The sequence below is a fragment of the Perkinsus marinus genome, assembly GCF_000006405.1.
Source record: "Perkinsus marinus ATCC 50983 genomic scaffold scf_1104296952298, whole genome shotgun sequence".
NCBI lineage: Eukaryota > Perkinsozoa > Perkinsida > Perkinsidae > Perkinsus > Perkinsus marinus.
Genome location: NW_003208915.1, coordinates 94765 through 109041, shown reverse-complemented (window position 1 = coordinate 109041; position 14277 = coordinate 94765). Strand labels below are relative to the sequence as shown.

Below are 14277 nucleotides of genomic sequence, written 5' to 3'. Positions count from 1 at the left end.
CGTGTCTGTCAAGTCGATCCACCGCCTCGACAACACGGGACACCTACCACTAAGCACTGCCGCCACAGCAACACTCCCAAGAGACTACATAGCAATTTCTTTCACACACTCATGAGCAATTTTAGTCCTCTCTCGATTCGACTCGGACTTCAGATCTTCTGCCACACTCTTCGCATCTACCCCACTACTATACTAAGGTCCTGTCGCTGTATCATGTACCTCGGCCTCTTACATACTTAGAGGCGCTAAGTCGTGCGATGCCCTTCCCTGACATTTCTACTATTACCAGGTACTACACTACTTTCACAAGCTGCTACACAGCACAGTCTGATGCTTAAAAAACTACGACTGGCAACTCGTACAAGTAACACGCATTAAATCCCCTCATAGAATTTGAACTACAAAGGAGAGCCTAACCAGTCCCAACGAGCCTCCGACAAATCATATCCAATCCTTCTCAATCTAATACAGTGACTTTAACACAAGACAACTTGGACTTCTGAAATTGGTGCCTCTGAGGTGTATGTGGTGACAACTCCAGCAGCCTGAACCGTCAATGATGACTACTGTCCTCCAACCCACGATGCTTAAACATATTCAATACCACCCTACATACTTCAAAGATAGTAGTAGCAGATGGAAACGACAAAAGCAATAATACTACCAGTACTACAACTAACAGCAGCGCGTATTTCTACGACTCAAGTACTACTTATAGTTATTCTCGGCACTACGTATAGCCAACCCGATCAAAACATCTAAGGGAAAGTTAGTCGACCTCCTCCATCTTAGACGCCTCATCAGCAGCCTGGGCATCAACCTCCTCGAGAGGGGGAAGATCCTCATCATCAGACTCGGCCTCCTCGTCATCCTCATCAATCGAAAGACCAAGCTTGATCATACGATGGATGCGACTGGCAAACTGAGTGGGATCATCAAGGCTGAAGCCAGAGGTAAGAAGAGAAGTATCAAAGAGCAACCAGATGAGATCCTTCACGGTCTTGTCGGACTTATCGGCAGCAGCCTTCTTCTTCAGCTCGACCATGATGGCGTTCTTGGGGTTGACCTCCATAGTCTTCTTCGACACCATATAGCTAGTCATAGAGCTATCCCGAAGGGCCTGAGCCTTCATGATACGCTCCATATTGGCGGTCCAGCCGTACTCGGAGGTGGTCAACACGCAAGGAGACTCCGACACACGCTGAGAGACGATAACCTTCTCAACCTTGTCGCCCAAGACCTCCTTAACGAGCTTGCAGAGAGGCTCGAAGTCAGCCTTCTCCTCTTCGAAAGCCTTCTTCTCCTCGTCAGACTCATTGAGATCGAGATCACCCTCCTTAGTGATGGACTTCAGCTTGTGACCGTTGAACTCACGGAGCTGCTGCACGGCGTACTCATCAATAGGATCAACCAAATAGAGGACCTCATAACCCTTCTTGCGAAGAGTCTCGATAAAGGGACTTGAGGACACGGCAGCGATACTCTCACCAGTGATGTAATAGATATCCTTCTGACCCTCCTTCATGCGGTCAACATACTCCTGGAAGGAAACCATATCCTCACCAGACTTGGAAGACTTGAACCTCAGCAACTCGGCGATCTTTTCACGGTTAGTGCTATCCTCGTGGATGCCCAACTTGATGTTCTTCGAGAACTGCTCGTAGAAGATCTTGTAATCATCAGGCTTCTCGGTGGCCATCTCCTCGAACAACTGCAAACACTTCTTCACCAAGTTCTTCTTGATGACACGAAGGATCTTGTTCTGCTGAAGGGTCTCACGAGAGATGTTCAAAGGAAGATCCTCGGAGTCGACAACACCCTTGATGAAGGACAACCAGTCGGGCATGAGCTCCTCACAGTCATCAGTGATGAAGACACGGCGGACGTACAACTTAATATTATTGCGCTTCTTGGTGTTCTCGAACAAGTCGAAGGGGGCACGACGTGGCACAAACAGGAGAGCCTTGAACTCGAGCTGACCCTCAACAGCGAAGTGCTTGACAGCCAGATGGTCCTCCCAATCGTTAGTAAGAGACTTGTAGAAGGAAGCATACTCCTCGTTGGTCACATCCTCAGGCTTGCGCATCCAGATCGGCTTGGTCTTGTTCAATTGCTCCCAGTCGTGAGTGACCTCCTTGACCTTCTTGGTCTTCTTCTTCTTGTCACCCTCCTCCTCGCCTTCCTTCTTCTCCTCGTCGTCCTCGACCTCCTCAATCTTGGGCTCCTCCGACTCGTCCTTCTTCTCGTCATCCTTCTTCTCCTTGTCCTCCTCCTCGTCCTCGGAGTCGGTCACTTCCTTCTCAGTAGATTTCTCGACGTAAAGCTCAATGGGGAAGCCAATGAACTGAGAGTGCTTCTTGACCAAATCCTTCAGACGACGCTCCTCAAGGAACTCGGTCTGATCCTCCTTGAGATAAAGGATGACCTTAGTACCACGCTTGATGTGACCATCAGCAAACTCGGTATCCTTGGTGACACTGAAGGAACCGCCAGCGGCAGATTCCCAGATGTACTGATCGTCATCGTTGGACTTCGAGACAACACGGACCTTGTCAGCAACGAGGTAGGCGGAGTAGAAACCAACACCGAACTGGCCGATCATAGAGATGTCACCACCGGCCTGGATGGCCTCCATGAAGGCCTTGGTACCAGACTTGGCGATGGTTCCCAAGTTGTTGATCATCTCAGTCTTAGTGAGACCAATTCCGGTATCCTCAACAGTGAGAGTTCCGTTGGTCTTATCGGGGATGATCTTAATTTTAAACTCAGGCTCCTGAAGAAAACAAACATGACAAAAATGCAACAGAAAGGACCCTTTCACTTACATTCTCGATCTTCTCGGGATCAGTGATGGACTCGAATCGAATCTTGTCCAATGCATCGGAGGCATTGGAGATGAGCTCACGAAGGAAGACCTCCTTGTTGCCTGACCAAGAAACGATCCAAGACAGAATCGAGCGACGATGAACAACTTACTGTAGAAGGTGTTGATGATAAGACTCATCAACTGCTGAATATCAGCGTTGAATGCAAAGGTTTCCGTGGACATCGTAGTAGTAGGCTGCCAGTAGAGGGGCAATACAGAGCACTGAAATTAAAATGGATAGTAAGAGAACCGACCAGGCGAGTTCGCTGTAGGCTTGTGCAACTCATCACGGGCGAGCGAGATCACACCATTTCTCTCTGTCGGGAGCTCAAGATATGAGTCGGTTCGATATTGCACTGTACACCCTGACGGTTTCATTCGGTATCTTCGCGTATCCTTGCGAGTGAGGCTTCTGAGCGCACAGTGAAGGTTTTTGTAGATCTCCAGCTAAGCGAGACCCCTTTCGAGTTTCCGCTACAACTTCCCGTCTTGGGCTCAAGCCCCACCAACGTGTGGCGTTTATGGCCCTTACAAGTGGTCGCCGATGCGTGTTTGTTCAAGCCCTCGTCCGGGGTGAATCCGAACCGATCTTCTGATGCGAAAATGGTTAATTGGGTTTGGCAAGAATTCTTCTCACGCTTATCAGCTCTAATGGCAGAGTTTTCCGCCAGCGCTGCGCCTTTACCAGATCTATCAGACCTTTGGGGAGCCTCGTCGGGCAGCCAGGAGCCAGTAGGGGCGCCGCACTCAGGTGGGGAAGCGGACGAGCCGAGACCGGCCCCCCTCGGAAGTCTGGACTCGATATTCGCGGGGAAGGGGTCAACGACCCGTGATGGTCCAGAGGCGGTGGGTCCCCCCCAGGAAAATCCTACACCGGTAGTTGCCCCACCAGAGGCTACCGTCGCGGTACCAGCTGAGCCCGTGCCGAACGAGCACGACGGTCTTGGAGTTCGCGAACCAGTAGTGGCGACTCTGGTGCCGCCGTCCCAGGATTATGGTCCGATGGTAGAAAAGAGGCCACTAGTGGTGGTCCAACCACCGGTTGGGGAAGGTGATACGGTGAACGAAGCACTGCCGGCAGAGGACCATGGTCTGGTGGTTCGGCAATCAGTAGTAACTGCCGAGGCGGGGCCAGCTGAGGACGGTGGCCGAATGGTGGTCGGGGCCACTGCGGGGAAGGAAGGCCCAGTGCCAGTGGCCGAAACCGTTGTGGCAGAGGATGTAGGTCCGGTCACACGGGGCAGATCAGCAACAGTAGGCCACTCCGCGATGCCCAAGATCGACGCCATGGCCCCCCGGCAAGAGAAACCCTCATACGGTGCGAATGAATCGCTCACCTCCCGATCACTGATTGTATCTTCTGGCCCATTCGAGGCCGGAAGCAGTTGTACCAGTATTTCCAAGTACGACCGAGTTCCAAGACTTCATGGGGCCACACATAGGACCATAGGAGGTCCAGAGGAGGAGTCTTGGGGGACCATGGACATTTCTATGTGCAATATCGTCAAACACAAGGTAGTGGTCAGCTACGGTCAGCTCTGGTAGATCTGGCCTCTCAGACCCAGCGGACGTACTTTTCCAGCGCCGCCGTCCCCCATAGACACCAACATCTGATTCGGAAAGTGGTCCTCTAGGTTTGATCAACAATTTCGCAACCTACTTTTTTCAGGAGCATCGAGACGCGGCACGGCGGATCATGCGGGCGTACAAGTCGGAATCAACAAGGTGGAAATTTGTCATGGTGATTGGTCATAGAAGTTGCCCAGGTCTCGATATGACGACGCTCAATCAAGTGCCAGGTGGAGCCATGCAGGGGAGCGGGAAGGTAGTGGTGGTAGGAGCCATTCAAGGAGAACATGGTCCTTCAGATCTACTGGCCGAGCGAGCCCGTCTCCGATCGAGAGTTTCAGAGCTCACCAGGAGTGGCGATCAGCTGAGGACAGCTTTGAAGAGCTCCGTCGAGTTGCTGTGGCTGAAGGATGCTGAGATCAAGTCCTTGCGGGTGGTCCTGGACGGTAATGTGCCCCCCTACCCAGAGGCCTAGAGATGTCATGAGCCCCATGTCGGGCATTGTGTTGTCCTTAGTCTCAGTGGCCTTGCGTTGTTACAATAGTAAACTATAATATTCTTAGCACTTGGTTGCGGCGGCGCCTCGCGAGCAGCATATGTCGCCTTCTAAGGCTTCCCCCGAGTGGACCGTGAATGGGGAAGGTGGCGTTAAGGGCCGAGTCCCTGGTCCAAGAAAATATAAGAGTGGAACAAGCAAGGACCCTAGCAAGATACCATGTGGTCCCAGTCTGGAATAGCAACTCTTTTTGGCCATGTTCTGCTGGGACTGCTTCCGAGAAGAAGCGAAAAAGTGGTATCAATAGAGCCAGTCGTCTGCCCTCCTACACCGGTGTGGTCTTAGATTATACTTCTACACTAACTTTATTTTAGCATATGTGGAATTCAGAGCATTCCAAGGTTCGTTTGATATCACAATGCAGCTCCTTGGAGACAACGTTGTGTAAGTCACGGTCGCAGTGCCACGACCCGGGTTCGATCCCCGGCCACCGCATCTCTGGTCAGATATAGGGTCGATGGATCCTCTTAGACTCGCCTCGCTTTACTACTGCGAGGCCTACGAGTTCAGAGATAGAGAGCTCGGAGTGTATTTTCTTGGAGGAGTCGATCTCCCGAGAGCTCAGACCGAGTCCCCTACTCCGAATTCAAGGGGCAACGAGCCTATTTCTAGTAGGGTTTCCTACTCGAATCCTTAGGAGTGTCCTACTCCACTGCGAAGGTTATCTGCCGCGGTCATGCCCTACGAAGGAATGATCCCGGTGGTCCAGCACAGATGTTAGCAACATTAATGACATGTGAATAGTACACTCATGCATTTTCGAATGATACATGTGCTCAGCGTTGACTTGTCAATATCATACAATCAACAGGATCAATACAGGGACTTTGATCGAGTACAGTGAACCTAGGCTCGCCAGTCTGATATAGGAGGCTGCCTCACTGTAGACCAACCACAATGGCCCGAGTTACGACGTGTTAGTTGTACATCAGTGGTATAGTTCGAACTAGTTCAATGACTACAGCTGACCTAGCAGAAGGGGGCCGCGGGTGGTCCGGTCAGCCAGGTTGCGATGACAAGGCAGTAGTGCTACTCATGCTACGATATTTGTGAGTGGCTACTGCGGTTTCAAATGCAGTGGGGAAAATATGCATATGATCGACTACATGTGTCGGTGACTATATGGAAATTCTGGGAAATTATTGTTGGTTTCTGAGCACTTCTACCCTAATTCGTATATAAACTGTCAAGTTCTACCAAGGAAAGCCACCATATATTCCCATACTGTTGATAATGGGGTCAGAAATCGCTCTTCATTCGGATAGGCACGACCACGGGCTGTACTCGGCCATGCAAGCCCTAGAGACCGAGACCAATACAAAACTTTGTGTTCCCCATGCTAACGATGCCGTAAGTCAACACTTGCCATCGGCTCGGAGTGAACCGTCCTTAGGTTGAGTACTTCCGTTCGGTGGTCATGGCTGGGCGTTGGGATGACCTGTTGAGACTCGTGAGGAAGTTGTAGGTAGCTCCCATGGGAGGCCACAGAGCGACCAAGGCCAGGTACTCGTCCACTTCGACGGCAGATCAGGAAGCTGCACAGTTCAGAGTATATAGACAAGTAGGGCCACTCGGTGGACCATACCGAAGGCGTGTTACTCAGGAGTTTCTGGAGCTCCTATTTCTCACTGAGGAAGACGAGAAGGTCCGTGAGGGAGCTGATGGACCAATTCATGAGAAAGCAGTTGGTCTTGGGAGTTGAATGGAGACCAGCGCTACAACTTTGGTTGGTTCGATTTTAGTTGGTCCGGGACATGGTCCAAGTACTAGAGAAAATACAACCTCTGTGTTCTGACGCTGAGTGGGTCTACCTAGAATAGAGCAATGCTAGTCTGGACCACAGATACGCTCAGCTGCATGAGACCCTTACTGTCCCGACGCTAGACAAGTACCGGCAGGAGTGGCACGGCCGGGCTGGGGGACGGTGGGGACGACTCACGGCTATGTAGTCGTGACAAGCGGCATCTAGGTACGGACTATGGCGCAGTTACGTACCCAGGCTCATGGAGGTGTACGGCAGCGAGGGTTGGACAGAAGAAGACTGTGAGGAAGGGTCTTGTCAATGGACCATGCTGGGGTCAGGTGGGATGCTCGTCCCTGAGGGCTGCACTGGAGAGGATACTCTTGACGATCTCATTGGCCGAGGCCTCAACCATAAGTACTCTCCGACCATCACAGTGAGGCACCGCAGCACTACGCTCGTGTGGTCGGTGGTTCCATGTTCTAGGCCACCGGCAGTCCCCGGTCACCAAGTGTTCCTCTATCACTGGCTAGAGACGTGGACCAAGCTGAGGTTGGACTCGACAGTGTACACACTGAAGACTGTACTGGTCAGGCACCAGGCCAGCCAGTGAACGGTCAGCGTGTTGGTCCACCTCCGAGTCCAGGCCCAAGGGAAGACCGGCCCATCCTCACCCCTGTGGAGGCTCAGGAGTCACCCGACACGAACTCCAGAAGTTAGTCTCGCTATGGTCGCGGTGTACTATAGTACTCATGGAACAGATCAGAGCGAGGGCAAGCCAGTGGTATTCCCTAAGGGGGTAAGGATCGACATACCATGGGAGCCCGAGCCGGCTAGAAGGACCGCCGACCACTCGGACGAGAGAGAGTCAGTGAGGGACAGCCGACAGGTGTTTACCTTACTGCTGGGCTCACACATTTTGGAGATCTAGGTTTCTGTTGGGTCGACGACTGCGTGGCAGTGGGGCTCCTCAGAAAGGCAAACGAATATCAGCCGAACGGTCGCGGACTCCATTGGTGAGATGATGAGTTATGTTGGGCAAGGAGTGGTCAGTCGGTGTATGGCAGGACCACGTATGGGAACCCCCACAGGAAGCAGTAGTGGTCAGGTGAGCACCTCCCTTCGACTGAGCTCATTCCTCGTTATGAAAATTCGCACCCGAATTGGTGAAGAAGTGCAAAAAAAACCAACAATAAATTTCCCGAAACTTCTGTTATTTTCCTCATTGTTACAACACATGTTGTTTACTACGCGGATGTTCCCACACTGGCCAGGCCCATCATCGATCCTCTCCAAGCCTTCATGGTACACCTCCCAGAGCACCGATCCCCGAAGCGAAGGCGCGACGCCGTTCAGGCGAGCAGAGAGGTAGAGGGCCTCTGTGGTGATTCTCGAGGATACTATCTGGATCCAGATTTGGGTCTACAAGGAGGAGCATCGGCCTATGTTAGCAGTGGACCAGTCCAGGATCGCATACAAGTCACTCAGATCTGGCAATATGAGGACACGCAGGCCATACGCTGTGTCGCCTTCAGTCCTTGTGGCCGTTATCTTGGCATTGGTAGGCATGACCACATTTTCCTTGGATTTATGTTCGCGATCACTCGCCGATCTCATCTACGGCACGACTGTATCATATCTAGTCGATTGAAAACTTCCCAACTTCCGATTTAGAAGTGCCACAAGACATAATTATAGTCATACCATGTCGCCTCTACGTACATTCCTCAAGGAATTCACTTCGACTTCAATTCCGTGGTGTACGAATACCTGCTGTCTATAAGTGGCCGTCATTATCAAGGCCCTATGCAGAGCCTTGCTTATAGTTTCCTCGCAATCTCGGGCCCTAGGCGCATGCAGTACGCAGGGCCCCTCCTGGCCCTGCCCTCGCCGTGGTCCCTAGGCCTTAGACTGTTCCTGGTGTGATGTAGGCACCAACAGTCGGTCGTTGATAATATGTGATGTGGAAGCCATAGAGGATGGGGACACTATAGAGCTCCTCAGACGGGACAAGTACCACGCTGGCTCGATGTAAGCTCATACAGCAGGATGAGGACCCCCTAGGGTTGGGCAGATACTGCATGTCGTGGTCACCAGAAAGCAGGGTCTTGGTTACTGGTTCCAACGATCAGAGCTTACAGGTCATGTCCTTTGATCATGATCCGACACTCGACAATGCCCGAGAGCGCAGATGGTATCCACAAGCAGGTAAACTGTGAGGTCAATCAGTCCTGGTCTAGATGGCTTTCACAGGGACTATTCGAACGGTCTGCGCGGCGAGTTCGACAACTTTCCTCAGTGGTTCGAGTAATGAACACTGTGTTAGAGTGTGGGACGTAAGGGCCAGTTGAGGGGAGACAGCTAGCTCTATATATCAGTAACGATTTCGAAAATGACAGTTTCAATTCAATATGCAGTAGCTAGTTATCATAACCATGCTCTATTAAAGTCTCAGCTCAAAAAAACGCCGATTTTCCGAATTTGCCAGAGGAAAAAAGTACGCCCTTTATAGGTTGACAGAGATAGTAGTAAGGCTACGTTGGGTGGTCCGAGATGGACAGATGCTATGCCTGGCAATGTAAGAAGACTCCTTGAGGAAGGCGTTCATTGAATACTCCTTAGGCTCTGTCCCTTAGCTGTGGCCACCAGGATGATGGAGTACTTCTTGCCGTTGGCTCATCTGGTGGAAATGTCTCTATCTGGTGAGTGTTGGGGTCCAAGAGTCCTCTTGGGGTGATAGAAAGGAGACATAGACGAGATCGATAGTGTCGTGCACTCGATGTGAATAGGTCTAATGTGCTCATCGTTGCGCGCGCCTGCGGAGTTGCCGTAACTCTCGGCTATAGTAATGATGTCGTAGCATGTGTTGTTTATGGCCTTGTCCAGTTTGGGCCCAGCATAGGACCTTTCGGTCAACACGTACCACACGCCCAGTCCAGGTAAGTACTGTCATGATGATCATCAGGTCCCTAAGATCATGCACTCCGGTATGGACCCCTCCTGGCGAAATGCATCATCGAGAAGCCAATAGTGTGAATATGTCTCCCGACACAAGTACGAGCCTTGGTCACCTTGGTCCATTGGGGATGATCCTCCCCAGTGTACATCGGTGCGGGCTTCGAGGACGGCACTGTTGCCATATGGGACACGCGCTCTACTGCTCAGCGACCTCTCGTATACGGACCATCTGCACACAGTGACAGCTGCCGGTAAACGCCTGGAAGTGTTGAAATAGAACTTCAGTTCCGCAGGGGGTTTCCAAAGCTACATTATGAAAGTCCACTCCGGAGATATACGAAGATCAACAAAAATTCTCGGAAATTTCACCGGAACTTTACGACTGTCGTCAATACGCGTAGTTGATCATGTGTATGTCTCTCTGGTTCGGCCACTGGACCAGTGATAGGATTCCTGGTCTGACCGTACCTAGGGTTTCCTTATTGTTAGTGCCGTGGCTTTGATGACAGACTTCGGCAATAAGAGACCGAAAATAGCAAGTGTGGGGTTCGACAACACTCTGACCATCACCAACGGGACAGGAGCCACGGACTGTACACTGCGTGGTGAGATAGCGTCACGCGCCATGAAATTACCCTGAGAGTATGTTTCAGAGCATACCGACCGTGTGGTTGGCGTCAGTTGGTGTGGACAAAGGAGGATGCTGATAAGCTCGAGCGCTGATGCCGCTGCTAGATGTTTCCAACTCGCGTGCTGATTGTATAATTCGAGATTTGAGTTTACTATATCGGGAAGTGAACTAACACTATAATAGTGCTATAATAGTGCCACTATTGTACTATTGAAAAGAAACATAAATACATGGATGACTGGTGACCAGGATCACCTAAGTGCAGGATCACAGGATGAACCAGGACCTGGTCCAGGTTCATGCATTGGATGATATCATCGTGTAGTCGTGCACGACGTGCACGACTGAAGTGCCGGATGAAACGATTAAGCTAGTTTCATCAACCATGAACTACTGAGAGCAGTCACTCAGCAAGAAACTGGCCCAATAAAGTACGAGGGATGCGCAGCAAGGACGATGTGTGGGACAAAGAGATCACCACTGAGTCTGAACATGCCCTCGGGCCGGACAACACGTCAGAACTGGCGAAGCGCCTACGACCTTTGGGCATACAACGACCACAACTCAGGCCTGAACGAGGGCATCTATCTAGTCATTCTTTGGTGACACCCTGAACCATCATGTTCTCATACCGGGACCAGTTTACCTGTCAGAGCCATCAAAAACGACGCTAGTATTTTTCGGGCGCGCGCTAACTAATGCTCGTTTTTCGTGCAACTTGCAAGAATCTGTCAGCGCAAGATTTCGGATCGCGACGGTCGCTGGTCAACAATTTGAGTTTCTATCAGCCATTACCCAATCCTGAATTTAACAATGTCGCGGATCACCCTTGCCTTAGCAGCTCTTCTTATCGACAGTCTCAGTGGCTTCGACCACCAGGTGAGCATTTGGTCCTCGGAGTCGGACCAAGTGGTCCTTGGGTCGACCGCGTTATTACACGTGTTGCTCACCGTTCAGTTACATCACAACAAGCCGGTCTCACTGGTCATCCCCAAGGGCCCGTTTATCCTGCATGAAAGGTGACCAGTTTGGTCTGTCCCTTTGGCACTTCCTTCACAGACTTTTCCAAGCTCGCAATGGAGTGGTATTCCGAGTGACCGATTCCAACAAGAACGACTACGCCCTGAAGGCTGTGTCCCTGCCTGTGGACACGGACCAGGAGAGGAAGATCCACACGCTGGGCCAGTTCAACAGAGAGAAGATGTGGTTCGGAAAGACCAACACGGTCCAGTGCGCTGCTATAGGTAAACTAATGTGGTCCTGTCGGTGAATACTACGACTTCTTTTCTCAGGTTCTGCTAAGCCTGGTCAGACCGTCACCTGTCCAAACCACCACGTGCTCTACGGGTGAGATCAGCCCAGTGACAGGTCCACGAGCTTAGGTGTGTCGTACTAGGTTTGGTCACGACGTCAGTGACATTCAATACGAGAACGGCACTAAAGTCCCTGTCACCAGTGGTGTCACCATGGTCGTTCCCAAGGCATCTGGCCGGAAATCTGAGGACGTCAAGAACATATAGTGAGCCATCCTCAGAGTGGGCCTCGATGACAAGCGTATACAGTTTCGGGAGTAACATCTTGATGCAGTACATGCCTGGTGGTCGCCTTGTCGATCTCCTTCAACCAGCAGCAGACCAACAGGGCTACATAGGAGAGTTCTCTAGCATGATCACGAGGTGGTGGTCTATGAGGACAACGACGTCTCAGAGGGATGTTGATTTTAATAGGTTCCCTCTGTTCCAGAAGATCGCCCCTCAGCTGGTCACCAGTCTTAGATTTCTCCACTCGAAAGCCCACATGGTAGGTATCGTCAACGTCGCGCTAATTGGCTTCCTTTATATCACTCAGATTCATTTGGGCATGTCACCAAAAACCGTCCTATGCTCCGACACTAAGTGCAGTGACGCGGCCATATTCGAGTACTTCAATACTTGGGACGGGAAGGTTCCCACTCCGGTAACAACAACTGTTCATACCATCATTTGCCCGTATCACAACGTGGCCCTCAGAGCACCCCACCGGCGGCTAGCGAGCTCATGCAGGACTCAGTAGTCCTCGCCACTGGAGCTGAGGACGGGAAAAACTCGTAAGTGGTCTTGCCTGAAGTCATGGTAGGTCGCGAAATCTGTTCTCAGGGAGACTAAGGAAATTCGCAGTTTACTGAGCAGCCCTTCCCTTACCTTCGACGAGGCAAAGAGTGTGGACTGGTGGGTCGTACAGGGGAAACAGCGGAATCGGTTTAACCCAGTGTTGAAGTATATATTTGCTCCCCTCAGCTGAGCTCAGGAGTTCCTGATTCGTTAATTCTGGTGAAAGTGTACAGAAATCGACAAAAATTTCCCACAATCTCCTCAGACTAGCATATTGTCACCAACACGTGCAGTTGACCATGTGCAGGTTTTCCCACACTGGTATCAACATTCTCATAATTTACATATAGCAACAACGATTAGTGTCGGTCTGTTGTCAGGTATGCCCTCGGTGGCACTCTGTTCAACATCATTTCCGGCACCAGAGCAGTGGTGGACGAACGCAAGTTGAATAATCCTTCGGTTGCTCTACAGGCCGAGAAGGTCGTGGCCCCTGAGGTAAGACCACCAAGATTAGCGCGGAGGGACCAACGTATTGTGTTCAGAACAAGAAGCGCAATAGTGCTGTCCACATGCTCACCGCGTCTCTGTCAAAATCGATGAGATCTGAGGTCAGTAAAGCTCCCCTTGAAAATCGACATTATTGACGACTTAGGTGGTCGAGTCGATGCTCCTGATTGACGGACTTCTCCAAGAGGACCGTAAGCGCCGTATCTCATTCGACATTGAGGACGCCACGACACCCGCGGTCCAGCAAAAGGAGGCGGTCGCCAAGCAGAGCCTCAGAGCTGGCAGAAGAACGTCCCTGCAGAAAGCCGCCGTCCCTGATGTTATTGAGGCACCGATCCCCCATGGTAAGCGGCAGGGGTATTGCATTCATCGAAGACAGTTCATGATCAGTGACCAACACGACTGGCGTGAATTGTGAGGAATATATGAAACAAGGAGGAAGTCAACTCGGGAAGAATTCCCATTTGGGCGTCTTCACACCTAATCGTAAGACCGCCAGGATCTGTATGGGCTGTGTTTATGCCGAGTTGGTTCAGATACTCCCACGTTCATGAAAGGCATGTGTGTGCCAGCATAAAGCCGACGAACTCCGATGAGTTCGAAAGTGCAAACAATGGTGGTTGTTGAGATGATGAGAAGTTGTGTTTAGTATATAAACCTGCTAAGAGGATCGCTTTCGCCCGTACTGAAGAACGCAAAAAATGGCCCACTATATCCAGACTGTTACAGCCATACTAGCCCCACTATGAGGATGATTAGACTAGCTGTGATTCTGCAATCGACGTTCATCGTACACAGGTCTAATACACTTTTCTCACTGCGACTATATATCTTTTCCCTAATGTGGGACAATTGCGAATTACAACACATTTTGGTTTTTCCACTTGGTCAGGAACACATTGTCCAAGATATCTCCATGTTAGTGTCAAGCAGGGAAACGCGACATGTCATTTTAAACCGATGAGTCTCTGTTTATGATACGTCATAGCTCATACCATTTCGTAGACTCCTATACACCCCTCCACATATTCTTAGCATAACCGGTTTTTTGACTCGTGCACAGCCACCACAACGAGTATCATCTTGCGGCTCAGGGAGGTATGTACTCATGCTTTACCTGATATGACCTCCAAGTTTCAGGGCCTAACTCTTCGTAGTTAGTGAGAAGTCGAAGACCGGTAAAACGTTTTCTCCACATATTCTTAGCATACACGTGTTAAAATTGCGCCTCAAAATACCAACTTTTACTCGGGGAGTGTACCTATAACTCCGCTCCTGATCTAATGCTATACATCAACAGAAAGAGAATCGTTCATAATGGTATCCCTCCATGTTTCACTCTCATATTTGGAGGCA

General features: G+C 50.8%; 5 protein-coding genes across 5 annotated transcripts; 4 read left to right on the top strand and 1 right to left on the bottom strand.

Moving 5' to 3' along the window:
• Nucleotides 1–498: 498 nt before the first annotated feature.
• On the bottom strand, nucleotides 499–3090 carry Pmar_PMAR009975 (heat shock protein 90, putative). The gene is made up of 3 exons (XM_002777121.1): nucleotides 2977–3090; nucleotides 2826–2926; nucleotides 499–2773 (listed from the first exon to the last, which is right to left on the bottom strand). Exons 1-3 carry the CDS (start codon nucleotides 3047–3049, stop codon nucleotides 770–772), a joined length of 2178 nt encoding a protein of 725 aa, XP_002777167.1. The 5' UTR covers nucleotides 3050–3090; the 3' UTR covers nucleotides 499–769.
• Nucleotides 3091–6256: 3166 nt separating this feature from the next.
• Nucleotides 6257–6452, top strand: Pmar_PMAR009974 (hypothetical protein; the record flags this gene model as incomplete). Its single annotated transcript, XM_002777120.1, has 2 exons — nucleotides 6257–6341; nucleotides 6385–6452. Coding segments are annotated over 2 exons (153 nt in total), but the record flags the coding sequence as incomplete, so codon positions are not given.
• Nucleotides 6453–6465: 13 nt separating this feature from the next.
• On the top strand, nucleotides 6466–6693 carry Pmar_PMAR009973 (hypothetical protein; the record flags this gene model as incomplete). Its single annotated transcript, XM_002777119.1, has 2 exons — nucleotides 6466–6552; nucleotides 6595–6693. 2 exons carry the CDS (start codon nucleotides 6466–6468, stop codon nucleotides 6691–6693), a joined length of 186 nt encoding a protein of 61 aa, XP_002777165.1.
• Nucleotides 6694–6745: 52 nt separating this feature from the next.
• Pmar_PMAR009972 (Cell cycle control protein cwf17, putative) lies at nucleotides 6746–10646 on the top strand (the record flags this gene model as incomplete). The annotated part of the gene is made up of 18 exons (XM_002777118.1): nucleotides 6746–6792; nucleotides 6835–6915; nucleotides 6961–7034; nucleotides 7074–7168; nucleotides 7219–7447; nucleotides 7494–7599; nucleotides 7664–7748; nucleotides 7800–7840; nucleotides 8007–8293; nucleotides 8664–8763; nucleotides 8807–8940; nucleotides 8986–9068; nucleotides 9245–9310; nucleotides 9355–9434; nucleotides 9698–9786; nucleotides 9833–9941; nucleotides 10180–10295; nucleotides 10582–10646. 18 exons carry the CDS (start codon nucleotides 6746–6748, stop codon nucleotides 10644–10646), a joined length of 1887 nt encoding a protein of 628 aa, XP_002777164.1.
• A 488-nt stretch (nucleotides 10647–11134) lies between these two features.
• Pmar_PMAR009971 (hypothetical protein) lies at nucleotides 11135–13498 on the top strand (the record flags this gene model as incomplete). The annotated part of the gene is made up of 15 exons (XM_002777117.1): nucleotides 11135–11200; nucleotides 11279–11340; nucleotides 11381–11565; nucleotides 11614–11668; nucleotides 11718–11840; nucleotides 11884–11997; nucleotides 12049–12121; nucleotides 12170–12277; nucleotides 12331–12407; nucleotides 12457–12528; nucleotides 12792–12909; nucleotides 12957–13022; nucleotides 13067–13265; nucleotides 13312–13407; nucleotides 13458–13498. 15 exons carry the CDS (start codon nucleotides 11135–11137, stop codon nucleotides 13496–13498), a joined length of 1455 nt encoding a protein of 484 aa, XP_002777163.1.
• Nucleotides 13499–14277: the final 779 nt, after the last annotated feature.